This window comes from Spermophilus citellus (assembly GCF_964194105.1).
Source record: "Spermophilus citellus genome assembly, chromosome: X".
Classification (NCBI taxonomy): Eukaryota; Metazoa; Chordata; class Mammalia; order Rodentia; family Sciuridae; genus Spermophilus; species Spermophilus citellus.
Genome location: NC_138190.1, coordinates 132360149 through 132387311, shown reverse-complemented (window position 1 = coordinate 132387311; position 27163 = coordinate 132360149). Strand labels below are relative to the sequence as shown.

Below are 27163 nucleotides of genomic sequence, written 5' to 3'. Positions count from 1 at the left end.
AAAGTAGGTTGACAACCAATTTGTGTCTTCATACATGCACTTTGGATAATGATGTCCATCACATTCCACCATCCTTGCTAATCCCCTGCCTCCTCCCATTCCCTCCCTCCCCTCTTTTCTATCTAGAATTCATCTATTCCTCCCATGCTCCCCGTCCCTACCCCACTATGAGTCAGCCTTCTTATATCAGAGAAAACATTTGGCCATTTATGTCATCTTGGTGGCCTGAAATCTTTCCCTCTGCAAAATCTGATGTTCAGTTAAGCAAGATTAAGCTCTAGATATCTGCTATAATACTCTATTTAAAAGAGTAGATATCTTGCTGAGTGATCTTACTATCATAAAAAATAATAAAAAGGCAGTGTTCAGGCATTGATAAGGGCTCTCTCACTACACACAATTCCCACCTTTAGGATACCAGAGCATATTGACTATGGCAGAGGAATCTATATCCTGCCTCTATGGATTTGCCTGTTCTGGATATTAAAAAATGGAGTTATATACCATGTGATCTTTTATATCTGCCTTCTTTAGCTTAACATAATGTTTTCAAGATATAACTATGATGTAGTATGTATCAGTAGTCCATAATCATTATGACTAAATGTAACTAAATAATATTCCATTGTAACATGGACATTTGGATTGTTTCTACTTTTTGGCTATTATTAATATTACTATGAGCATTCATTATAGGTTTATGTGCATACATATATTTTCATTTCTCTTGGGTATTTCTAGGGGTAGAATTGCTGGGTCAAATGGTAATTCAATATTTAATCTTTTGAGGAACAGCTAGTGATTTCGTTCAATTATACCCATTTAGTAGATGAAATGACTTGGACAAAGAGGTTTTAGTGATTTCAGGTTGAGGTTGTGGCTCAGTGGTAGACCACTTGCCTAGCATGTGTGAGGCACTGGGTTCAGTTCTCAGCACAACATAAAAAAAAGTAAAGGTTTATTAACAACTAAAAAATAAAAATTAAAAAATAAATAAATAAGTAAAATAAAGGCATTGTATCCATCTACAACTAAAAAATATTTAAAAAATTAGTGATTTCAATGCACTGTTTTGCTGAAATTCTCATTCATTTAAAAGCAAGATTTCTGACGATTTCACACCTTGCCTTACTGACAGTTATTTCTCTGAACAGACAGAGGAAGTAACAGGAGGAAGTATTACTTTAGTCTCAATACTGACAAATATGGTGGAACTCTGAAGTGGCAGGAACCTTGGAGAAAATAACCATGTCTAAGAGTTCATGCCAGTCAAGGAAGAAACACTGGGTAAAGTGGTCTGCCTCAATTTTAAGGAAAAAAGTTAAGAAGCTGAAAGAATATGCAAATATATTGTTAGGTCTTAACCTTGTATTCTGAAAGGGAAAATGGTTTGAGGGTAGGCTCTTGAAAACTACTATTTGTTGAATAAATATTTATCAATCACCTACTGTAGGGATAAGTGTGACCATGTAAAATACGATTCTTAACCTTATTTGATCTTTTATATGGACCATATTTTTGTGTACTAAGCAATTAGCACCTAGTGGTACTGAAAAAAAATTGTTGAAAGCATAGTTGATTCCCATTGAAGTTTACCTCTCTTTTTATTTTATTTTACTTTTTATTTATTTATTTATTTATTTTGGTGCCAGGGATTGAACCCAGGGATGCTTAACCACTGATCCACATCCACAGCCCTTTTTAATTTATTTACAGAAAGTGTATTGCTGAGTTGCTTAGAGCCTTGCTCAGTTGGTAAGGCTGGCTTTGAAATTGTAATTCTCAAGCCTCCAGAGCCATTGGGATTACAGGCATGTGCCACTATGCCCAGATTTCACCTCTCTTTTTACATTATAAATTCTATGAGGTTTGGAAACATATCTATAATATTTATAGATGTATCTCCAATGCCTAGAACTGCAGTGTTCGATATGATAGCCACATATGATTACTGAGCATTTGAAATGTGGAAGTTTGAAGTGAGATGTACTCTAAACATAAAATGCATACTGAATTCAAAAGACTTATTATGAAAACAAAGTTTGCAAAGTATCTCAATAGGTTTTTTTTCTACTGTTTTTTTTTCTATTGCTATGGTTTGAATATCCTCTTCAAAACACATGTTGAGGTTTTATATCCAATATAGTGATATTGAGAGGTAGGGCCTTTAAGAGGTGATTAGGTCATGAGGGCTCTGTTTTTGTGAATGGATTAAGGCCATTGTTGTTGGAGATGGTTAATTATCAGGGGAGTGGGCTCCTGATCAAAGGATAAGTTCTACCCAATACCTTTTCTCTGTGTCCCAAATTTCTGTTTGCCCTGTTATAACAGCACAAAGGCCCTTGCCAGATGCTGGTGCCATCATGCTACAGTTTGGACCCGCAGGGTGGTGTATTGGGAGGTAGTAGAACTTTTAAGAGGTGGACCTGATAGGAGGTCCTTAGGACATTGGGGTAGTGTACTTAAAGGGGATTCTGGGACCCTGACTCATTATTCTCTCTTTCTTTTGCTTCCTGGACATAAGGTTAGTGTTTTTTCTTCTTGATGTGCTCCTGTCATGTTGTACCGCCTCACCGTAGGCCCAAAAGTAATGAGGCCAATTTATCATGGATTGGAATCTCCAAAACTGTGAGCTAAAACAAATCTTTTCTCTTTATAAGTTAATTATCTGAGATATTTTGTTAGAGATGGAAAGTTGACTAACACACATACTCTTGAACTTCATTATCTCCCAAACCATGAGTAGAATAAAGTTCTATTTTTGTAATTTACTCAGGATTCTACTACAGTAGAAAAAACAAACAAACAAACAAAAACAAAAAACAAAAAACAACCAATCAACCAACCAAACACACAAACAAATAAAAACCAGACTAAGACATGGTACAATGACAATATGTTGGATTGTTTGGTCAATATATCATTAAAATTATCTTTCCCTTGCTTTGAATGTTGTTGTTTGAAAATTTTAAATTACATATTTGACTCACATTTTGTTTCTATTGGACAGTGCTAGTCTAGAACAATGCATTGCATAATCAAATGTGTTTCCATGAATGAGGGAGTAAAGAAAAAAGATAGTCATACAAATTCATGTCATTATACTGGGAACTCTGGTGAATTCATATTTTAAGGATAGTTAGGACAATAGAAGGAAGAGTATCTAATAAAAGACTTAAAAGGACAATTTTGGGAATATTAAGCATCAAGATAAACTTTAGACTCCAGAAACACTGATGACTCAAAAAAATGCTCCTTTTTGTATGTTCAGAGCAAGAAAAAAAAAGAAGAGGATATCCCTACTTTTTGGAATAGGTGAGATATTATTAACAATAAAATTGTAAAAAAGAGGCTCATTCAACTTTTGTTTTGCTTACATACTCTTAGACTTGACACCAGATCTATATGTTATACATAACAGGAAAAATGGGTGAGTTGGACCACATCAGAACTAAATATTTTGCTCAGCAAAAGTCTATGTAAAGAGGATGAAAAGACAAGGTATATATTGTGAGAAAATATTTATAAACTCCATTTCTGAAAAGAACTAGTGTCTAAAGTTTATTAAAATCTCTAAAAATTCAACATTAAGAAAATAATCCATTAAAAAATGGAAAAATATATGAACAGACATTTCGCTGAAGAGGATATCCAAATGGTGAATAAAGCTCATGAAAAGATGTTTAACATTCTCAACCATCAGGTAAATACAGTCAGGGTCTCACTGAGTTGCTTAGGACCTCACAAAGTTCCCGAAGCTGGCTTTGAATTCATGATCCTCCTGCCTCAGCTTCCTGAGCAGCTGAGATTACAGGAGTGGGCCATAGTGCCCGGCTTCTACTTATTTTTTAGGGAGTATGAATTAAAGCTATGTGTTTATGAGTCTCAGAGGACTTCATTCTTTACAAACACCATAGCATTCATTTCTCTGTTTATAAAAGTAATGTTTTCTTATGATATGCAATATAGACAACACAGAAAGACATAAAGAATAAAAATCAAGGGGGGAAAGGAAGGACAGCAGAATTAAAAAAAAAAAAAAAGAATAAAAATCAGCCACAATACTACTACACAGAGATTAGTACTGATAGTATTTTTAAATTTCTTATTAGAGAATAATTTGCATATAATAAATTTCAGTAAATTTTTATATATGAATGCACTTGTGCAATCATCACCCAGATCAAAATATAGAATATTGTCATCGACCCATATGCGACCTCATGTACCTCCAGTCTATACCATCCACGAGAGGCAAATGCTATTCTAATTTCCATCACTGTAGATTAATTTTACCAATTTTTAAAACTGATATACATGAAATTATATGATATTTACTCTTTTATATGTATGTCTTCTTTTGTTCAAAATTATATTTTTAAGATTGATCCATGTTATTTGTATCAGTAATTCATTACTATTAACATTCTGATATAAATTTCAGAAGGTTTTCCACACATACTCAGACACAACTATAAACATAAGATCAGACTATGTGATAACATTTTTCTCCTTTTCATGTCAATATATATATATCTAAAATTGTTTTGTTCTGATTACAAAAGTAATATATGTTTACTATACATACTATATATATATATATATATATATATATATATATATATATACACATACTTACTGAAGTATATAATTTACAAAGAGACTGTCTCCCATATTTTCTGTAATTTCAGCAACTCAAAATAAATAAATAAACAAACAAACAAACAAATAAATAAGCAAGCAAGCATTTAGAAGGCCACTTCTTTTGTGGCAGTTTAAGGGATGGAATTTAGGGCTCATACATATTTGGAAGGCACTGTATCACTGAACAACACCCCAGCCCCATGGAAATTTTGACTACTTTATTCATGAACTTAACACTCATTTATTGAATGCATTCTATGTGCTAAACATTTTTCTTGACACTGAGGTTATAGCAATGAACCAAACAAAGTCTTTGCCATCATAAAACTTACTTTATAGTGGGAACTACTAACAAATATACAATTAAATATCTGATCTAATATTAAGTAATACTTGATAATAAGAGAGGTAAGGATATTAAAAGAGTGATAGGATACTCAATAGTATTTTTTTAGAAGAAATTATATTTTATTGTCAGAGAGAAAATGAAGGCAAAATCCTGAAATAATTGGAATGTGTTTGGTGTGCAAGGAGACTGGGGGAGGGGGCGGGGGAGCAGACAAAGCAAGGAGAAAAGTAGTAGAAAGTGAGGTTTGAATGTAGATAGGGTGTGTAGAGCCTAATAGTCTGGGATAAGTCCTATGGGTCTTATTCCAAATATTATGAAAGCCATTGGAGTAGTGGAAGCAGGTGAAAGAGATGATCTCATTTTTGTTTTAAAAGAATTATTCTGCTCCTGTGTAGTAAATAGACTGTATAGGGGCAAGAATAGAAGTGTGAACCTCAGAGTGATGAGCTGTTAGCAGTGATCCAGGTGAGAGGCAAAGTGGCTTAGACCAGGGTGATAGCAGTAGAAGGGGTAAGACAAGGATGGGTCCTGGACTTGTTTATTGGTGACAGGACCATTGGTTACCTGGGTGTGAGGTGTAAGAGAAAGAAAAGGAGTCAAGCATGACTAGAAGATGTTTATGCTTGGTGATTTCAGTATTCATATAGATGACCCATCCAACTCCCTCCCATCTCAATTCCTTTAGGCTTGCTGTGTGTGTGTGTGTGTGTGTGGGGTGGGGTGGGAGGTCACATACTCAAGCTGAGTCACAATGAGTTTGAGGTTAGATCATTCAAGTGAATATGGTGAGTAGGAGTTGAAATACGAGTCTAGACTTCAAAATAGATGACAGGGCTGGCAAGTTACAGCCACAAAACTGGATGAAATCACCCAGGGAGTGAGTATTGATAGAAAAGAGAAGATACCCAAGGCCTGAGACCTGGATCATTCCAATGTTTAACAATCTGGAAGAAGGAGGAGGAATAAGCAAAAGAGATGAACAGAAACTAGTGAGATCAGAGGAAAACAGTAGAGAGTCATGGAAGCCAAATGAGGAATATGTTTCAGCAGAGCCACTGCAAGGCCATGCTACTCTTTTGTGAAAACATAACAAAGCAAACAAAAGCCCTCTCTTCCTTAAGTAAAAATAAATTCAATTACTATTGTATTTACTTTCCAGTAAGAAGAAATACAAAAACCATAAAGTCATTCTGTGTAGATTATACAAATCAAATATTGAGCACAAAAGTAGAGACAATTTGCAAATTTGGTCACAGCAATTAAGAACTCAAAGAGTATAATAATTTATTATAAAAGAGTTTCATATCTTACTTTTTTTTCAGAACAGACATCTTTGTGGCAGTTTCAGTGCTTGCTTATTGTATTTCTATAGGATGGTGATTGTGCTGGAGCCCAGCCCAGGAAGATGGCACCTTCAGCAATGCTGCATCCCCTCTTGTGGCTGCTGGTCCCACTGAGGTTCCCAAGAGGCTCTTAGCAGTGCCAAAATCCTACCCGAAGGAGCCACAGAATGTCAAGTTCATATAACTATCATTCTGACTTTGAGGTGGGAATGTATCGGGAGAGTAGAACCCTGGGTCTCTGATAACTATGAAGCCACATGCTAGGCTTGGACCACCAAACTCTGGCTGTGTTATGCATGAGAGTGAGATAAAACATCTTATTCTTTAAAATAAAGAACTTCTGTTCCTTAAATGCACCATAGAATGAAAAAATGAGAGAGTAAGACTATATTTGCAAACATGTATCTGACATAAGTTTAGAATCCATAGTGTATAACATTTAGCAATTGGTAACAAAAAGATGACTCAATAAAAAATGGGAATAGAAATGAGCAAGTGTTTTACAGAAGAGAAATATATATGGCAAATAAACATATTAAAATACCCAACCTTAATATTGTAGTAATAATAGAAATAGAAATTTTATATCCACAATATAACAAAAATTTAAAAGTCTGAAATACCAAGTATTAGCTATGATATGGTACAATGGGAAATTATACCTTGCTTGTGGTAATGTAAATTCATATAATTTTTTTCCTTTTGTTGTTGGTGGCATTGGTGTGATAGCTAAGAAGTCATTGTCTCATCATTTTGGAAAACAATGATTTGGAAATCTGAAGTTATGGAAAGATGGTAGGAGTAACTGAGCAAGTAAGTTGGAAATATATGTTGTCTAGTAAATATGAGGCTTGAATTCATGATTCAAGAGGCAGAAAATTTTGTGTGATGACAAAGTATAAGGTGAAACCTTGCACATGGTTTGCTAAAGTGGAATTGTTCTTTGAAGATAACAAGGTATATTAATTTAGATTCCATCAGGATAGAGAAACCCCACAGTAATTTGAACAGAAAAGGTTTAACATAAAAAATTAAGGATAAAAAATAAAAAGGGCTGGCAATGTGGCTCAGTGGTTGAGTGCCCCTGGGTTCAATCCCCAATACAACCACCACCACCAACAACAGAAAAAAAGAAGTATAACAGGATTGGAACATTGAGGGACTGGCCTAGTAAGATAAAAGGGAACTCTAAAAGAATATAGGAATAGCAGATATAATATAGAATAATAGACAATATAAAAATAACATGTAGGGGCTGGGGATGTAGCTCATTTGGTAGAGTGCTTGCCTCGTATGCACAAGTCCCTGGGTTCAATCCCCAGCACCACACACACACACACACACACACACACACACACACACACAAAGACAAATAACGTGTAATAGCCAATACTCGTAGAACTGTGATAACCCTCCTCTCTGATATCTAGGCCATATCTTAGAGAAGTTGTTTGGTGCTGAGTCAGTGGAACTTGTTGGACATCTGTCCTCTGGAACTAGCCATAAATATGCTCCTCTAAGATACTAGTTCGCAAGGAAGGTGTCTTAACAGAGACAATTAGCTACAGAACTGCCCAAGGGCAGTGCCAAGGGAAGCAGTACATTTGGCATATTGTGTCCTGGGGAAGCTAGCGCTTCAGAAGGTGGGCAAAGTAAAAATGTTTCAAAGTTCAGGTCCATTTTCACAGAGTAGACATAATGGTGCACCAAAAGGAAAGCTGGGAGCTCAGCAAGAGTATGTGGAGGGAGCACACAGGAAACAGGAAGTAACCCCCCCCCCCCTTACTGCAGTGTTTCTGCACCATTGATTACTGGTAAAACTTAAAACCATACAAGCTGGCAAATCAAAGTATATTTCAAAGTTCCAGGTCTATTTTCACAGAACAGGCATGAAGATACACTGAAAGTTAACACATTAATTACTGGAAGAAGCAGTCAAAAACTGAGTGTACATGGTGTTGGATTGTTGTTTTGGTGGAGTTGAAGTGAACTAGGTGTTGGCAGAAACTGGAGTACACTAGAAGGTCAGAAATCAATTTATTTCTTCAAGTGTGACTGTGACGTTGGTCTATCTGCTGCAGAATCAAGTGTGATATTAATAATACATTTTCCTTTCCCCATTGCACATCTTCTGAGTTAGAATATATTTGGGAATTGGGCCCCCAAACCTTCTTTTTAACAAGTGTGCCATTAGATTTGAAATTTAAAAGTACATCAATTATGACTATTGCAAGTAGATAAAAGTGAAGGAAAAAAGTATAACAGGTCCCAGTGTACCAAATATCCAGTTTTAACAAACCTTCACACTTGCCTTATTTTCTGCAGATATTTTTATTTTACATCAAAACCTATTTTAGTTCAAGTTCCACTTACTCATTCCTTTCTCATTTATCACTCTTAGGAGGTGATTATTCTGAACTTCCTTGTTTGTCACTCACTGCTTTAGGCTATGGAGAGCCTTTGAGGGTTTTGAGTAGGGATGTTAACGCTAGAGGTGCTTTTGGAAAATTGGTGAAAATGTGCTCAGCTGGAAAACTCATAAAATGAGAAGGGGAGGTGGACAAGTACTCCAGAGGCAGGTTCAGTGTCCCAGAGGGTGTGGTCCTAGGCTTTTGCCCTTTTTACTCATGCTCATGGATAAAGTCTGCTCTTTGTGTTCCTGTGACCTCCAGTATTCCCCTGCCAACCTTATTCCCCTAGTTCATCGGTTGCTTTAGCAAGCCAGCTCAAGTTCCACAATTAGTCATTTCACCAAGATGCTTGCCACTGCCCTGAAATTCCCTGCTTTTTTGACATTATACCATACCAATTGTGACTCCAATCTTTATGTTTTTTTTTAAGAGAGAGTGAGAGTGAGAGAGAGAGAGAGAGACAGAGAGAGAGAGAGAGAGAAGGAGTGAGAGAGAATTTTTTAATATTTATTTTTTAGTTTTCGGCAGGCACAACATCTTTCTTTGTTGGTATGTGGTGCTGAGGATTGAACCCAGGCCGCACGCATGCCAGGCGAGCGCGCCACTGCTTGAGCCACATCCCCAGCCCCATCTTTATGTTAATAGAGCTGTTTCTTTTGTCTTGAGGTAGTGACCTTGCTTTTCTGGTTCTACTTTATTCCTTATATTAATTTGCTATAGCCAGCATCCAAAATGAGGCAGATTTTCATCCAGGTGACCTCAATAAACTCAAGCCTATTTTGGACTAGGCCAGGTTCCTGAAGTTACTCTTGCTTTGTTCTTCATTAGAAAATGAAAGTGGTACCTTAATAATACTGCCAAATTTTGTTGTCTGTAGAGTAAAATTTTGATGAGCAATTGTGAAAATTGCCCAAATGACATATAAAAGTGTTTATAGAGGTCAGACTGGGGAATTTAATTTCTTAACAAATGAATTCTGTTTTTATTTCCATTACATAGATTTGGCCATGGGTCAAAGGCAATAAAACATTTGACTATATTTATTTTGCTTATAAGTATATCAGCCAAAACATATGGGGGTCAAATCCCTATTATATGGATAGACTATGGATAGCCACAACATGTATGAATCTCTAAATGATGATGTTGAATTAAGAAACCCCATGAAGTAGAACCAACCTAGATGCCCTTCAATAGATGAATGGATAAAAAAAAGTATGGCATAGATACACAATAGAATATTACTCAGCAATAAAAGAGAATAAAATCATGGCATTTGCAGATAAATTGATGGAGCTAGAGAAGATAATGCTAAGTGAATTTAGCCAATCCCCCCAAACCAAATGCTGATTGTTTTGTTTGATATATGGAGGCTGATTCATAGTGGGATAGGGAGCGGGAGCATTGGAGGAATAGACGAACTCTAGATAGGGGAGAGGGGTTGGAGGGGAAGGGAGGGGGCATGGGTAATTAATGATGTTGGAATGTGATGATCATTACTATCCAAAGTACATGTATGAAGACAGGAATCGGTGTGAATATACTATCTATACAACCAGAGATATGAAAAAATGTGCTCCATATATGTAATAAGAAGTGTTATGCATTCTGCTGTCATATATAAATAAAAATGATATTATTAAAAAACAAACCCCATGAAATGAAGTAGTGTGCTGTATACTTCCATTTATACAAGATAATTAAAAATACAAACTAATCTTTTTTTTTAACCAACTAATTTAAAGAGACTGAAAGCATTGGTGTTTGGTTGTCTGAGATGTCAGAGGAAGGAAGAGAAGAAGGTGTTAAAAGAGCACAAGGACACTTTTGGGGGTGATGGAAAGTTTATCTAGATTTTGTATGTGATTATATCAAAAGTGTTGCATATGTCAAAATTCATTAATATGTATGCCTTCAGTATTGCAGTTTATTATGTATTAATTATATCTCAATAAAGTCACAAAAATAATTAGTAAGACTGTCTTATGTCATTTAAAAAAAAAACACAAGATGCAATGACACACGCCTGTAACATCAGCAGTTCTGGAGGCTGAGACAGGAGAATCTGTAGCTCAAAGCCAGCCTCAGCAATTTAGGGAGGCACTAAGTAACTTAGGAGATCCTGTCTCTAAATGAAATACAAAATAGGTCTGGGGGTATAGCTAAGTGGTCAAGTTCCCCTGAGTTCAATCCCCAGTACCAGAAAACTAAAACATAAAAAGAAAAAAAAACCCTCCAAAACAAAATCCTTGTTATAATCAAGTGTTGTCTATACCTGGGACACCATCTGAGTTCATTCATTCACACATTCAGCATTACTGAACATCTATGGTGCATACCAGGCACTCTGCTGAGAGCACAGTGTTAAATAAGGAGATGAGAGTTACTCTAGGAAGCTTACATTGTGGTAGAGGAGACAGGTCAACAAATAATAACAGTGTGATAAGTGTTCTGACAGAGCAAGAAGAGGCAGTTTTGAAAATGCTTATCAGGATTATCTGAGCTGATTATTTGATAGTAGATGCCTGAAACTGTGTTGAAAAGGATTCTGAAGCTTAGCAGGAAAGAACTGTGACTGGATGTCCCCCAGGCATCAGGGGTAGTGATTTTGGTGAATGACATACATTTGCCAATGTAGAGCTATCCTATTAAACTTGGCTTTATTTAAATTTCTCAATAATATGACTATTTTAACTGGTTCTGAAAATATGGTTGAAAATAATAGAGCTCTCTTATTATGGACTCACTTTTTTTTTTCAGAGCAGTATTTTAAATGCAAAGTGTTTCTTGTTGGGGAAACATGAACCTTCGAGCTGTAGTATAGACAGAGGACGAGTGCTCTTTTGTTCTCATACATTGTTTTTAAGTGTATTTTACCCACTTATGTGACTGTGTCTGAGCCTTTGCTAAGGGTACTGCAGCTGGATTGTGTAGTGGAACCAGGTCCAGAAAAAGAATTGCTCAAGAATGCAAGTAAACAGGATGTCAGATGTTATCCTTAGCCTATTTCCCTAAACATAGCTTTTTGGCTGCAAAGTAAAATGCCATTCTTCTAACTTCTGCTTATACACAGTGATGGCTGACAGCAGGCACAATCTTCATTTGCTTGGCACAATGTCACTGTGCAACTCAATGTGTTTTGCAAGGAAGGATCATGACACCCAGCATCTCTCTCAGATAGTATAAGTACATCCGGTCATGTTTTGGAGGTACTTTCTCAGCCTGCCTAACTTTTCCGAGCTTTGTTGTGCCAGCACAGCTCCCCACCAGGCTTAGATCTGTCTGCCCTAAGAGCCAGTTGGCATCTGCCCCCTAACAGAAGCCAGATTTTCACTGAGGCTACACTATTTATTGATAGTGTTTTCCCTGAGTGTCTCATTTCCAAGGTCCCTAAAGTGCTGGCTCACCTCTGTTTTCCACAGCACTTGCTTCCTTTTCTTTCCTCCCTCCCAGCATCCTCCTCACTTCCTTTCCTTATAGCTTCTTGCACTGTTGGTTTTGTGTGTGTGTGTGTGTGTGTGTGTGTGTGTGTGTGTGAGAGAGAGAGAGAGAGAGAGAGAGAGAGAGAGAGAGCGAGCGCATGCATGTGTGCTTCTTCTTCCTTTTTTATCTCAATGAATTTGTTTTTCAGATTTTGAAAAAGAAAACCAGTTTATCCAGGATTCTTATCTGGGTTTTTTTTTCCTGTTTCCATATCTTTGTGTATGATCTCTGTAGTTTTCAGATCCCACGTTTTTGTGTGGGTTCCACTGTTGTCTAAGGAAAGTTGTTTTAAACCTTTGCTCTGCAAGCACCAGCAGAGAACTCAGAAAAAGGAAGACAACAGCAGATGCAATCACGGATGTGGCTTAGTCCTTGCAGCTGCCCCAGAGAACTGTTCAGAGTGTACCATCCACAGTAATGAATCCAGAAGAGCGAATCGTGACATGGCTTATATCTTTGGGAGTTTTAGATTCCCCAAAAAAGACCATCTGTGATCCGGAGGAGTTCTTGAAGTCCTCGCTGAAAAATGGGGTAGTGCTATGCAAACTGATCAACAGACTTATGCCTGGCTCAGTGGAAAAGGTAAGGTCAATTTTGCAGTATCTTTGGGATTGCTTGCCATCAGAAAGCAGTAATAATATAACTCTCAAGATTTCCCACTACTAGGTTGAGAGAATCTCCTACTTGAATATGTTTCTGAAAGTTAGACATTCCTTTGTACTGCTTTTGTAGTTTGAAATAGTCAGGAAGCTAAGTGTATTCCTTCAGTAACTGGCCCCCATATTTTCGCAGAATAATAACCTATTACACTACTGGCAAGAGGGGACAGGGCAACACCCATATCACAAATTTTCTGTGTCGTGGAGATGCATACTGCACTTCCCTGTGTATCTCAGACATGTTTAAAACTTGGGGTGCATATGAGTCTTTGGAATAATTGTATGATTTATAGCAGGTCTTGATGATATTTACTGACAGGTTGCCTAAAAATTGTTGTAAATTTCCTTTTCAAAAAATTGCCATTGAAGAAGGGACTATTTAGCAAGCAGAAGTGGTCTAAAATGTCACATAAGGTTTGTGAAAACAAGAGAAACCAAATATATATTTTGAATGCAATGTGTGTTCAAAGTGAAACTAAACTTACCCTCTTAAAAAAATCCCAAGATTTTTAAAAATATTTTTTAAGTTATAGATGGACACAATACCTTTATTTAATTATTTTTATGTGGTGCTGAGGATCAAACTCAGTGCCTCATACATGCAAGGCAAGCACTCTGCCACTGAGCCATAATCCCAGCCCAAAATCCCAAGATATTTTGATGTTGGGAGCCCATTATGTTGACAATAGATAATTTCTAAGTTAGGCCCTTCAAGTAAGCTTAATGGTAGAGTCCTGCAATTATTTTCTTAAGCTCATTATGGAATATGACTGAGTAGCATTCTTTTGTCTTCTTGAACCAGTTTGTATTTTTATTGAGCAAGTAGATTTAACTTATAATCTCTTAAACCTGAGACACAGTGATAAAATGGGGGTAAAACAGAGAAATATAATCAAATTAGACAACAGCCAAGGGAAATAAGTTTTTAATAATTTGTCATGGGGAGGGGAGGTAAGAAGTATTGCTTTCTTGCTTGAAAGCAAGAACTGAACTCAAACAAATACTGTCTTGGTCTCTCTAAATTTGTTATCACCACCTGAAGGTTGAAGGCATGAGAAAACGCTTGTAAGTAGAAGTGGCTTGGTGACATTTGAAAGAAAAACCAACCATTTAGATTTTTGCATCACTTCCTTTGGTGGTTATTTCTCTTCCTGGTTTGGCAGCAGCATCACCCTCTGCCTTATTTAGCTATCAGCGAATGATGAATATGGTTTGCTGGGCATGGGATGACAATCTCCAAGTGACATTTGACTGTATTTCTCTAGTATTGTCTGGAGCCCCAAAATGAAGCCAGCTGCATCAGTAACATCAATGGCTTCCTGAAAGGATGTGCGACCCTCCAAGTGGAGGTAAGCCTACCCAGCTTATCTTCCTTGTTGTCACTATTTTTGCTCTGCTGATAAAAATTGGTGAGTAAGAGTACTTCATCGATTTTCACTGCCAATGGCCACTGACTTAAACAGGAGTAGTATGTTATAGAAACCAGAGTGGAGATTGGTGGCCTGCAGAGGTAGACTGCTAGTGTTGGTCTTTTCCATAAACCAGTTCCAAACAAAACTCAAAAGATGGTGCTGGGGTTGTGGCTCAGTGGTACTGCGCTCACCTCGTGCGTGTAACACCCTGGGTTTAAGCCTCAGCACCACATATAAATAAATAAATAAATAAATAAATAAATAAATAAATTAATTAATTAATTCTGTCAACTACCAATAACAGTGGTGCCTATTATTATTATTGTTTTTATTATTATTATTTTTCAGCACTAAGGATAGAACTCAGGGTCTCAAGCACTCTGGGATAATGCTCTACCACTGGGCTACATCTCCAGCCCTAAATTATGCCTTTTAAACACACATCCAATCCCTTAAAATAGGCTTCCAGTGACAGAGCTTTTGTGGGTGTTCTTCCCCACAAAGGGGAACCAAAAGTGGGCCACTGATAGCTGAAAAGGGTCACTGTAATTCCCTTGAGTTGGGAAGCAAAGAAAGGCCATTGCCATTCTTTCCCATTAACTCCTCAGACCAGGGGTCTTGAAAAGTTGAGAGAGCCTGGCCTCGAGGTAAAAATTATATATTAAAGTATGTTGCATCACTAATGGGTCCTTACAGCTTTTATAATGGTGTTACTGAAAAGGAGGTGATGCTTCCACCTGTGTGTCAAGATACTTAACTTTTCTGTGCCTTGATGTTTTTATCTGCAAAATGGACATAATAATAGTTACTTTTCCTTAATGGATCAAATGAGACACTGAATAACAATTTAGGGCTAAAAGCACCAACCTCATAAGATCTATGAGATAATTTATGTAATGTCCTCAGCATAGGGCCGGGACAAAAGTTTCATTTATTAGTAGATTAGCATTATCAGTGTTACCTGTGGACAGGTAGTAGTGTTTGTTTTTTATTTTTATTTTTTTTACTTGTAGTTGGACCCAATACCTTTATCTCATTCACTTATTTTTATGTGGTGCTGAGGATTGAACCCAGGGCCCCGAGCATGCTAGGCAAGCGCTCTACCGCTGAGCCACAATCCCAGCCCAGAGTAGTAGAGGTTTGAGCCTGGACTCTGGTGCTAGATTTCTTGGGTTTAAATCTCAATTCCAGGGGCTGGGGATATAGCTCAGTTGGTAGAGTGCCTGCTTAGCATTCACAAGGCCCCCTAGGTTCAATCCCTAGCACCACCAAAAATAGAAAAAAAAATCTTAATTTCTCTTCACTAGTGGATTTGTGATCTCTGGCATATTACTTAAATATGCCTCTGTGCTCTTGTGAAATGGGAATAATAGGGGCACCTATGTCATAGGACTGATGTGAAATCTCAATGAATTTAGTCATATAAAGCCCCCAAACAAGTTCTTGGAACATTTTCAAGTGGTAGTTATTCTTCTTATTAGCAGTACTAGGAACTTCACCCCAGATACTTAGCTTGCTTCACAATTTTCCCTAAAGCTAGCCCTAGTGTAAAGCAACACCTATCTCAGAATATCTTATTCCAGTTTTCCCTATTGCCCAATTTGAGAGCTCTGTGTGTGTGTGTGTGTGTGTGTGTGTGTGTGTGACACACATGTGCATGCATGTGGCTTTTGGGGTAGACATGGCTTCAAACCACCACTTGATATTTCTTATAGAATGATGTCTACTATGGAACAGATCATGGTATTTTCTTTTTTAATTTTTCAAATAAAAACATGGTGAAGTTGCCAATGATTGCTGTGCTCTGAAGCTGCCAGAAGGTAGACTGAGCTTCTCTGCAGTTCTAAGAATACTAGATGGTACAGAAATACCTCCTGGGTCTGGAATTGTTGGGGATTTTTCCAATAACTAATGCTTACTCCTTTAAGCATAAGTGCTTAAAACATTTTTATCCACTTTGGGTAGAAATCTTTCTAAAAAGTGCATCACAATAATTCATCTTCTTAAAAAGGATTGGGCATATTTTCATCTCTTTTTGATAATTCAGGCTGACCTGAGTGTGTTATGAATATGGTAAAAAGCAATATCTGCAATTATAGTTACTCATAAGCCTTCCCTAGTTTAATCTGAGTTAGAGTCTTGGCTTGGTCAGTTACTGACTCTGGGAAAAGTTACTTGCCATGTCTATGCTCCTGTTTCCTCATTTGTATAATGAGGACATTAGCAATATGTACCACACAGGATTGCTTTGAGGATCAAATGAGATGATGCATCCAAGGCACTTAATATATCACTGCACAAAAATATGAATACTGGCTGTTCTTGGATGTGTTGTTACTCATGCCTGTAGGTGATATACAGGTGCCATACTGGGGCCCTCCTAGAACCCTGAGAGAAGACTCATAAAATTAGTAAACAAGGGATGAGACTGGAAGCTGAGCTGGGAAGCTCCAAGCAGCTATGTTGACCATAAAGTCTCAAGCCAGGAAACAGACTCAAACACACAAATATTTTCAAGTGTCACTAGACAGAGTATCTGTCAGGCCTAGCATAGTGCCTGGCATAAGGCATGTCTAATGAAGTTTTGTTCACTCTATAAAACTGTGAATATATTAAAAGAAAGAAAAATCAGGGCTTGACTATTGCCCAGAACACACTGTTACTCATTTAAAGAATGAGTGCCAGCTTGAAATGGTCAGTTTGACAATGTAGAAAACATGGAGCCTGAGATGCAGTTGGGAATCAAATTCTGGGGCATAGGGACCACATTAAAGAGCTGCTGCCTTCTGGACCTCTGAGGCCATTTGTTTTTTTCCATATGACTTCTATCTTTGTGTTCTCATATTGTGACAATGTCTTAGGGTCTCCAGAGGATCACACAAATAGTAACTGATGGGGGAAGTCTGCTGAGACACCTGGGTAACAGTGTTCTCTGAAGCACTTCCCCAACTTTGATAAAATCCCTTGAAACACAAAAGTTTAAAAAATTCTGATGAAGTCAAATTCATTTATTTTTTGTTAATTTTGTTATTTGTATCTTTCATATCATCTAAGAAACCCTTGCCTATTCAAAGGTTATGAAGATTTACTTTGATTTTTCTTTTAAGAGTGTTACAGTTCTAATTCTTACACTAGGTGCCTTGATCCATTTTGAGTTAATTTCTTTATGTGATAGGAGACAAGGGTCTAAATGAATTCCTTTGCATGCACACATGCATTTTTCCTCAGTATAATTTATTGAAAAATTATTCTTTCTTCAATTGAATTGATTAGCTTTTTAAAATCAGAAGGTGTGAGTCCTCAGCTTTGTTCTTCATTTTCAAGATTGTTTTGGCTATTCTGGATCCCTTGCATGTCCATGTGAATTTTAGGACCAGCTTGTCCATTTCTGTGGGGGGAAAAAGCCAGCTGAGATTTTGATAGTTATTGTGTTCAATCTGCAGATCACTTTGGGAAATATTGTCATCTTGATAACTTTTCAATCTTTGAATCTATAAACACAGGATATCTTTCCATTTATTTAGGTCTTCTTTAATTTTATTTGACAATGTTTTGTAGTTGTCAGTGTAAATGTCCTATGCCTCCTTGGTTTAATTTTTTCCAAAGTATTTTATTCTTCTTGAAGTTATTATAAATAGAATTATTTTCTTAATTTTGTATTTGAATTGTTCATTTCAAGTGTATAGAAATACAATTGATTTTTTATATTTCTCTTCAACTTTGTATAAGATTATGTCATCTGTGAACAGATACCATTTCTTCTTTCCTTCCAATCTGGATAACTTTCATTTCATTTTCTTCCTTCATCTGTCTGCCTAGAACCTCCAGCACAATGTTAAATAGAAGTAGTGAGAATGTACTTGTCCTTAAAGATTAAAGCTTTCAGACTTTCACTACTGAATATGTTATTAGCAGTGTATTTTTCATAGATAACCCTTTATCATGTTGAGGAAATTCCCTAACACTGCTAGTTTGTTGAGGGATTTTTTTTTTTTTAATCGTAAAAGGGTGCTGGATTTTGTCAAATGCTTTTACTGCTTCTGTGAAGATGATCATTGTTTTTTATATTGATATGTTCTATTACATTCATTGATTTTCATATGTTAAATCAATCTTCCATTATGGATAAATTCCAGTGAGTTATGTTGCATATGCACATAAAAAATTGTGTACAATTGTGATTATTCTTGAAGAATCTTTCTCAGAAGTGGAATGACTGTGTCAAAATTTGATAGATAATATTCTTCTAGAAAAATGCTATCCAAAGTTACACTGCCACCAACAGTTAGAAGTGTCCTCTTCCTTGTGTGTATGACAGCATGGGATATTATTTATCTTTAAAGTTTGCTAAACTAATGGATAAAAACTATATTTTATTTTTTTGCTGTAATTTGTATTTCATGATTCCTAATGAATTGGGACATCCTCTCCCTTATAGTCCATCTGTATTGCTTTTTCTAAACCAAATATATCTTTTTTAGTTTCTTACACAATGAAGAAGGCCAGGGGGTGGTATTTGGGTCTGAAGTAAAAACTTTCCAAATCCCCTATGGAAAAAAAAAAATCTTTGTTTCCAGGTAGTGTAACTAATGTGACTAGGAAGTCTTTCACAACATGACAACATGAGTTCTAGCAATGATAGATAGATTTGTTGGTGTTTTGCCTTTGGACTCAGTGGGTATCAGGGACACATATGATTCTCATCTGTTGGAAGTGGCCTTTGTAGTACCTCCCTGCATTGTTCTGGCAGCAGCCACAGGACTGACTGGTCTGCGAAAGTTCCAGCCTTATGGCTTTCCTCTGCTTAAAGGACCAGGCCTTTCCCCTGCTTCATCCCCAATAGGTACTCTTGTTTTGTCTTCTACCACCACTGCTACCTACTCACTGCTAGGGACATCCTAACATCTCGTATTTTGCTCCTGGGTCCAGCTTACTTTTGCCAAAGGATGTTTTGCTCATGAAGGGTTTCGTTGAATGAATATGAGGCTCAGTTAGTGTTTCTTTCACTTTCTCTCTTTCCCTCCTTCCCTTTTTTTCTTCCCCTCTCTCTTCATTTCTTCCTTCTTTCTTCCTTCCTTCCTTCCAATACCAGCTGGAAAGTGTATGGCTTTTTCTCTGTCCTCACTCCCTCACTCCCTCCTGTCTCCCTGAGTCACTCCATCTGCCTTGTCACAGGAACAGCATGGGTGCCTTCCCCAAAGTGAGGCCTGTGGGATGGACGATTTGCCAGTTCCCAGGGGCTGCTCTGCAGGGAGGCAGGAGTAAGGCAGCTCTACTAATAATCATGAATCAAGGAGAAATCTCCAACCAGCCAGCTCCAGCTCTTAGGAGAGCTGTACCTCCCTGGAGCACAGACCCAAGGCCCAGAACCAACCCATAGCTGTAATGGTACAACAGGCCTTCTTCCAAGCCCCGACCCTGTCATCTGTGTGAAGTCGGAGCCTCCTCTCTAGGCCTCAGTTGACTCACCTGTAAAATGAGACTAGTGTAGGGCTTGGGTAATGTCTAATGGTCTGAGACTCCTCTTAATTTTCCCATTGCCATCATTCTCCAGTGGGCAAGCTTTGCATAATTAGCTGCTCAATTTGACTAGTGAGAAGACTAAAGAGGATTTTGGTAAGTTTTTCTTCTCCTGCTGAGCACATATGACACACCAAGTGGAATTTCCACAACTTAATTGAATGTCACCCATGACTCTGGCCATCCTAATTTTTTATTGACCACATTGTATTTCTGTAAAAATTAGACTTCAGGTAAGGTTGTAAATATTTCCCATCTATCAGGAAACTGATTTATTCTTCCTCAAAGAGACTATTTGATTTGAGGTCTGTTGTCAGAGAGCTTAGGAAGGGCATCTAGGGTAGTTCAGGGAGGGGAGGTATGTGAAGGGCCACTGAAAGCTTTGTGCTTGGGTGTCTCATGGCTCAACAGGAAGTTTGGGGGTTCTGAGTAGCATCTGGGGGTGGGGGAGAAAGTGGGCCACTACTAGGAATGTCTAGTCCAGGATTCCCGCCCGAATCTTTGGCAGTGGCCCATGGCCAGCCAGCCACTGGTAGCCCAGGGCTTGGGACTGAACCCGGTGGCAGCAGCATGCGCAGTTTGGCTGCTGCTGTTCTACCACGGCTTTTGCTGCTGCCACAGCTAGCCAGGCTGCTGTTGTTGCTGGTGGTGGTGGTGGTGCTGCTGCTGCTGCTGCTGCTGCTGCTGCTGCTGCTCTGCCCTATGCCGCTGTCACTTCCAGTTCCTACTTCTGCGATCCAGGTCCGGGTCACTGCTTCCCTGCCGCTGGCCCAGTCCCTTCAGGCCGCTTCCCCTCCCGGGCTCTGGCTCTGGGTAGGAGGGAGGTCAGTGCTGGCAGAGGAGTGGGGTCCCAAGGAGCCTTACGAGCAGGCTCCCTGAGTAGCCGCTCCCCTCCCGCCGCCGCCCCAAGCGCCCTCACCAGGCTAGTCGCCAGCGCACCCAGCGGGGCGCGCTTCCCGCACCCCCAGTTGGGCCCCGAGGTCCTCCGCCCCGCTGAGCCGCACAGCTCTGGCAGCAAGAACTTGAGGACAAGAATGACTTCCCTTTAGATTAAAAAAAAAGGGGGGGGTTTGAAAAAATCCCTGGACTGGAGAGACTGGCGGCGCGGCACGGAGTTTGGAGACGGGCGCCCCCTCCTCGCCCGCGTCCAGGAGCAAAGTTGCAGCCGCCCCTCCCCGCTGGGGCGAGCCGAGCCCAGCTCTCCAGTTTCGCTCTGGTGGCGGCCGTGCTCAGGGCAGGGTCCCAGCTCTGGCTGAGTAGAACGGTTCCCGCAACCTTGGCACAGGCTCGCCCGCCCGCTCGCCGGCCCCGTGACTCGGGAGGGCGAGCCGCTTCCAGGAGGCGGCGGCGGCGCGGCAGGAGAGAGCGAGCAGCTGGAGGACAGGCGGGCAGCTGCCGAGCCAGGTGACCTGCCCGGGGGCAAGGGGTCAGGGGTAGGGGAGCGCGTGAGGGCCGGGGGCTGGGTGCCGAAGGAACCGGTTAGAGAGGAGCCGCCCTTCCTCCCCAATTGCCACGGTTCCCAGCCCCAGCCGCGGGGTCCGTTCCCTGCCAGGGCCTCACGGTGCACTGGGATTCTGGGTGCCGCGAAAGGGGGGGAGCGGGGGCCGAGGGCGCCGAGCTAGGACGCGCCAAACTTAGGGGCGAGTTATCCAGCTCTGGCCTCGGGGTTTACATCAGACCGGATTCTTTCTTTCCCCCGGAACCAGAGCAAGAGTCAACAGTACTATTTCTGCTACTAATTTGATGCCCTCCCAACCCCAAGCATCCGTACATTTGGGGATGTTTTACACTGGTCTGTCGCAGAAATGGTTTGTGGATGGAAAAGCCCTGTACCGAACAAGGTATTTCCTAGTGTTCATGGTTAATTTCGAGTTTTCATTTTCTAGTCATTTAGGAACCCAACAGGTATTTGAGCTATTACATTTCTTAGCTCCAGAGTGGCGAGCCCTCAAGTTTATCTGTCTCTTAAAACATTTTTATTTTCGGTTTGGCATTGTTTTTAGATATATGGGAGACTCAATGAAAATTTCCCCTTTTTCTTAATGTGTAGAGGGAGTAAAAAATACAGTCAGGGAATATATTTTCCTGTACAACTAAGGTATATTTTTGTCAAAACCTTCACATAAACAACAACCAAAAAAACCTTACAGGATAGGATGAATTTCACTTGATGTTTTGTAAAGTATTCATAAATTTTAAGACAGAATTTTGGATCTGAACTGCTTTTCTAATTTATATTTGTCTGGAAAACCTACAGTTTGTCCTTGAACTTCCTATCTTAATTTTGACATTGGCCATGGTAAGAGGATCTTCGATGACATCATTTTCTCCAGCCACAGTTTGGTGTTCTGTGACTGAGAGTACCTCTATCCAAAATATACAGCCTGGGCCTGTCCTTGGACTTCACATTTTCAAGGAATTCTATTAAGCAAAGTATTATGCTACATGCCAGGCAGTGCTGCAGTCCCTTCTTACATAAGTGAGCTCAGGCCGGTATAGCTCCTGGTGTGCTCAGAGTAGTTAAAACAAGAGTGTCTGTCTCAGTCTGGGGCAAAGTAAATTTCCAGCTAGTATTCTCATCTTGAATTTCTTTGGAGCTTAATTTTTGAATGCCTTTTACTTATCTCAAACTCATTGGGTCCTTATAAAGGATGTAGGAGAGATGACATTACTTTCATTTGACAAACAGAAAAGTTTGGTTATCCAAAGTCATACAACTTATTATTGCTAGAGTCAAAACTCTAACTATCTCCTGTTTTCAGCCCAGATTTTGTTTTGTTTGTTTTTGCGAAAGCATGACATTTTGTACAAAAGTGTTCATTTGTCATTTTATGAATAGTATGTCTTCTGGATTACTAGTTTTGTTTTTTTTCTATTCTTTTTGCCAACTCACATTTTGGCCTCATCTTGACTAGCAATGACATTCTTAGAGGTGAACACAGGGGTGAAGTCTTCCAAAGAAGGTCTGTGATTTGTATTTATCTATGATCTGCCTCCTCTCCAATCACACTCAGGGATAGTAGGTGCTGAACAGAGTGAGTGCCCAGGGTCCAGAAATTTCCAATATTCATTTGGCATCATTATTCCAACTATAATGTTTCTTCAATCTTTAGAAATTCATTCAGGAGGAGAAACCTGGGAGCATGAGTTTTTGTTCATTTAGGGCAATATGTTCACCACTGTGCTTAGCAACTCAGATGCAAAGGATGAAAAGGAGTTGAATATCTACCATTTCTCCAGCACCTACTATGTTGCAGGCACTGTGATAGGTGCTTTAAGTATATTATCTTATTTAGTCCTCACAACAATCCTGGGAGGCAGGTGGCATTGCAAACATTATACAGAGGCCGAGACTGAGGTTTGAGCATGATCCAAACAAAAGCTTCACGTTGCCAGCCCAAAGCAGAACCACTCATGTGATTTACTGATGTACCTTATTCCAGAGCTCATTTCTTTTATCATGTGCTGGGCTGCTGCCTCCAAGGAGCTGTTTACAAATCCAGGAACCAACTAGCCCCTTGGTTTTCAGATATGATGATACATTAGAGTCATCTGGGATGCTTTTTTTTTTTTTTTAAAAAAAGACAAATCTTTGAGTCCAATCACCCACAGATTCTGAGTTAACTAGCCTACAGTAAGGCCTAGGCATTGGTGTTTCTTTTTTAAAGAAATGTTTAAGTCAGGGCTGGGGTTGTAGCTCAGTGGTAGAACACTTGCCTAGCACATGTGAGGCACTGGGTTCAATACTCAGCACCACATAAAAATAAATAAACAAATAAAATAAAGGTATTGTGTCCATCTATAACTAAAAATATTCTTAAAAATGTTTAAGTCAACTTTATATTGAAATATAAAATACATTCAGGAAATTGCACAAATCCTAAGTATTTAGTTTGATGAATACTCATGAACTGAATACACTATATAATCTGCACCACAATTAAGAAACAGACCAGTACAGACACCCAGAGCCACCCTCATACCCCTTCCCAGTCACTCTCTCTCCTTAAGGGGCACTACCACCCTGAATTCTAAAACAATAAATTTATTTTTTCTATTTTATTTTATATGAGTAGAATCAAACAGTATGTACTCATTTGTATAAGGTTTCTACTACTCAGAATAATTGTACTAGCAACCTATGTTGTTGCAGATAATAGTGGTTCATCCTTTTTTTTTTTTTTAATAACCAAGATGGGAGCAGACTTCAACTATTCAGCAAGCAATCTTTTTTTTTTTTTTTTTAAAGAGAGAGGTGAGAGAGAAACGGAGAATTTTTAATATTTATTTTTTAGTTTTCGGCGGACACAACATCTTTGTTTGTATGTGGTGCTGAGGATCGAACCCAGGCCGCACGCACGCCAGGCGAGCGCGCTACCACTTGAGCCACATCCCCAGCCCGTGGTTCATCCTTTTTGATGGCTGAGTAGCATTTAATTGCATGGACGTACCATGTTTTGTTTTTCCATTTACTTGTTGATGGATATCTAAGTAATTTCCAGTTTTTGGTTGCTATGAATGGTGCTGTCATGAATATCCTTGTGGGTGTTTCCTGAAGAACATATACCCATATTTCTGTTGAATTTATAATCTGGGTCCTAGGGAATATAACATTCAGCTTTAGTTGGTACTCCCCAACAGTTTTCCAAAAGGATCAAGCCCTGTGGTTATATTTTTTAAAGCTCCACAAGTGATTCTTATGTGTATCCAGAGTTGAGAACCAATTCCCTGGTTTATGCAGAGTTCAGCAATGTGACCACCTCAAACATCTACCACCTGGCTGAGAACCATAAATGAGATAGTAGCCTCCTTTTCAACCTCAGATCTTCTAGATTATCTTCTTTGCTAAATTACACAGCTTGCATCAATTTCCCCATAATTGCTTTTGCCAAGCTACCCTCACTCTATTCATCCACTCTGATTTTGGTCATATTCAACATACCTATATGCTAGTCTTAGACCTTCTCAAAGGCAGGAACCAAAGTTTGGTCATCCTTATAACCCTAGCACCCAGGATAGAACATGGCACATAGAGGTGCAGAGTAAATGCTTCATCGATAGGATGACTGAGTAGTTGGAGAGGATCTGGGCTGGAAAGAAGTCCTATCTTTGCACCAAGACTTATGTACTTTATTCCTAGGAGAATGCCTCAGGTCCTCACTCACAGCTTGATTGTTTTAATTTATCTAAACATGTTAGCATTATGGGTACCCTGGTTGTTCATCTTAAAGCTGATTAGAAATAGAAACTTAGATGAGATGAAGTAAGGTATGTGGAAGCACTTTATAAACTGGAACACAGCATCTAAATAGAGCTAGGCATGATGGTGCACACCTGTAATTCCAGTGGCTTGGGAGGCTGAGGCAGGAGGATCATGAATTCAAAGCCAGCCTCAGCAACTTAATGAGGCCCTAAGCAATTCAGTGAGACTTTGTCTCTATATAAAACATAAAAAGGGCTGGGGATGTGGCTCAGTGGTTAAGTACCCCTGGGTTCAATGCCCAGTACCCTCCCCCCAAAAAAGCAGACCCACAAACACGTAGGAGATCCTTTAGTGTGGGGTCAGGCATAATCTGTGTAGGTCTAATGGCAAGAGCTTTTCCCTTTCCTTGCTTTGGTCTGGGTTTGATTTCTGGTTAGGGTAACTTGTTTTTATTTTCCTTTGAAAAGTAGTACAGTAGCGCCAAGTCTGAAATCTTGAGCTTTGGATTTGAACTGACCTGGGTCAACCACTTAGTAGTATATGCTAATCTCCTAGATGGTAGTGGTAGGGAATACCATTTATAAGGTATGTTGCTACCTCTAGAGTTAAATGAGAAAGCAAGTAATGCACCTAGTACAGTGCCCAGCACTAAGTAAACTCTCAATGAAAGCTAGTTCCTAACTGGAATTTTCATGTAGTTTAGTAGACTGGTGTTCATAAATGGTATTGCATTATCAAAAAAATGTTTACTTAATTCAGTTATGTTAAGCTAACAACTGAGTCTTTGCTTTTTAGAATGATTTCCTCTTGAAATCTTCACATTTAAACAAATTGAATGCAGAGAAGGATAAACTGTGGGCTCTCTAAGGGTTCTGAGATTTTACATTAGTTACATTGCAATTTTAGACAGGGATGAAGCTTGAAATAAGAAAACAAAGATCCAGCCATCTTGTTTCTCAGATCCATGTGCTATTTTGGCAGAGGTTACTTGTTTTTGGAAAAATGGTTTAAAAAATAAAGTCAAAGGTGAAAACCCCACATATTTTTGAATACTTAATACACCTCTTCAGAAAGAAAAACAAAGTTGAATGTTTCTGGGTGTTTTAGATGAATAGTGATCATGGGCTTGGCTCCTGTTCTCATGCTCAGCAGCAAAAATAATCCTCTCAATATCATAAGCATCTTTCTTTCACTAATTGAAGTACCTTTTTTGAATATTTATTTTTTAGTTGTAGTTGGACACAATACATTTATTTATTTATTTTTATGTGGTGCTGAGGATTGAACCCAGGGCCTCACACATGCTAGGCAAGTGCTCTACCACTGAGCCACAACCTGAAGAAGCTTTTTTTTTTTTTTTTGAAAAATTTTTTTGGAGGGGCTGTGGCTGGGGCTCAGTGGCAGAACACTTGCCTAGCATGGGTGAGGCACTGGGTTCAATCCTTAGCACCACATACAAAAATTACAATTTAAAATTTTTTTTGTAGTTATAGATGGACAGAATGCCTTATTTTTATTTGTTTATTTTTATGTGGTGCTGAGGATCAAACCCAGTGCCTCACACATGCCAGGCAAACACTCTACCACTGAGCTGCAGCTTCAGCCCTGAAGTACCTTTTTATTTTCCTGAACTTGAAATTCTCAGTGCCTTTTATCATAGAAAACAATTTGAATTTAGAGTGTTTTGAAATATTTTTAAAATCATTTAAATATCATATTTAATCTGTGTATTTATTTGGACGACTACAGTAAGTGTAAATTTCAGTGATATTGGAAATTCCAGTGATGTCCATGGACACAGTTTGGAATTTAAATTGTAGTTTTAGACAATAGATGCATAATCTTAAAGACCTGGTTATAACGGTTCTTGTTCTCTTTTCTGCTTATTGTATTGTTATCAATGCTTAGCAGAGTCAATGTTTTAACTGATGAAACCAATTTGTATATGGTTTCCTTTATAACAAGTCAGGACTAGAAATGTTTGGGGATCCAGTTGTAAAGGGGGAACTGGAGAAGACAAAGCAACTGAACTCTTCAGAGACTATGAATTATTCAGTTGTTAACCACAGTAACTTCTTTAGCTACCATTTTGTGTTCTAATAATAGAAACAGTTTGGACGGATTCCTTTTGGAGTTGAA

At 38.8% G+C, this 27163-nt stretch overlaps 1 protein-coding gene across 5 annotated transcripts in view; it reads left to right on the top strand.

Moving 5' to 3' along the window:
• The first annotated feature begins 12295 nt into the window (after positions 1 to 12295).
• Positions 12296 to 27163, top strand: part of ARHGEF6 (Rac/Cdc42 guanine nucleotide exchange factor 6) — a 115386-nt gene continuing 100518 nt past the window's right edge. For 3 of the 5 annotated variants that reach the window (XM_081276678.1, XM_081276680.1, XM_081276679.1), the window contains exons 1-2: positions 12296 to 12812; positions 14155 to 14238. In XM_081276678.1, the coding sequence (XP_081132804.1) occupies positions 12648 to 12812; positions 14155 to 14238 (249 nt within the window). In that variant the 5' untranslated portion in view covers positions 12296 to 12647. Of the gene's footprint in view, positions 12813 to 14154; positions 14239 to 20290; positions 21226 to 27163 lie in introns of those variants that run through there. The other 2 variants (XM_081276681.1, XM_081276682.1) reach the window with 1 other exon arrangement.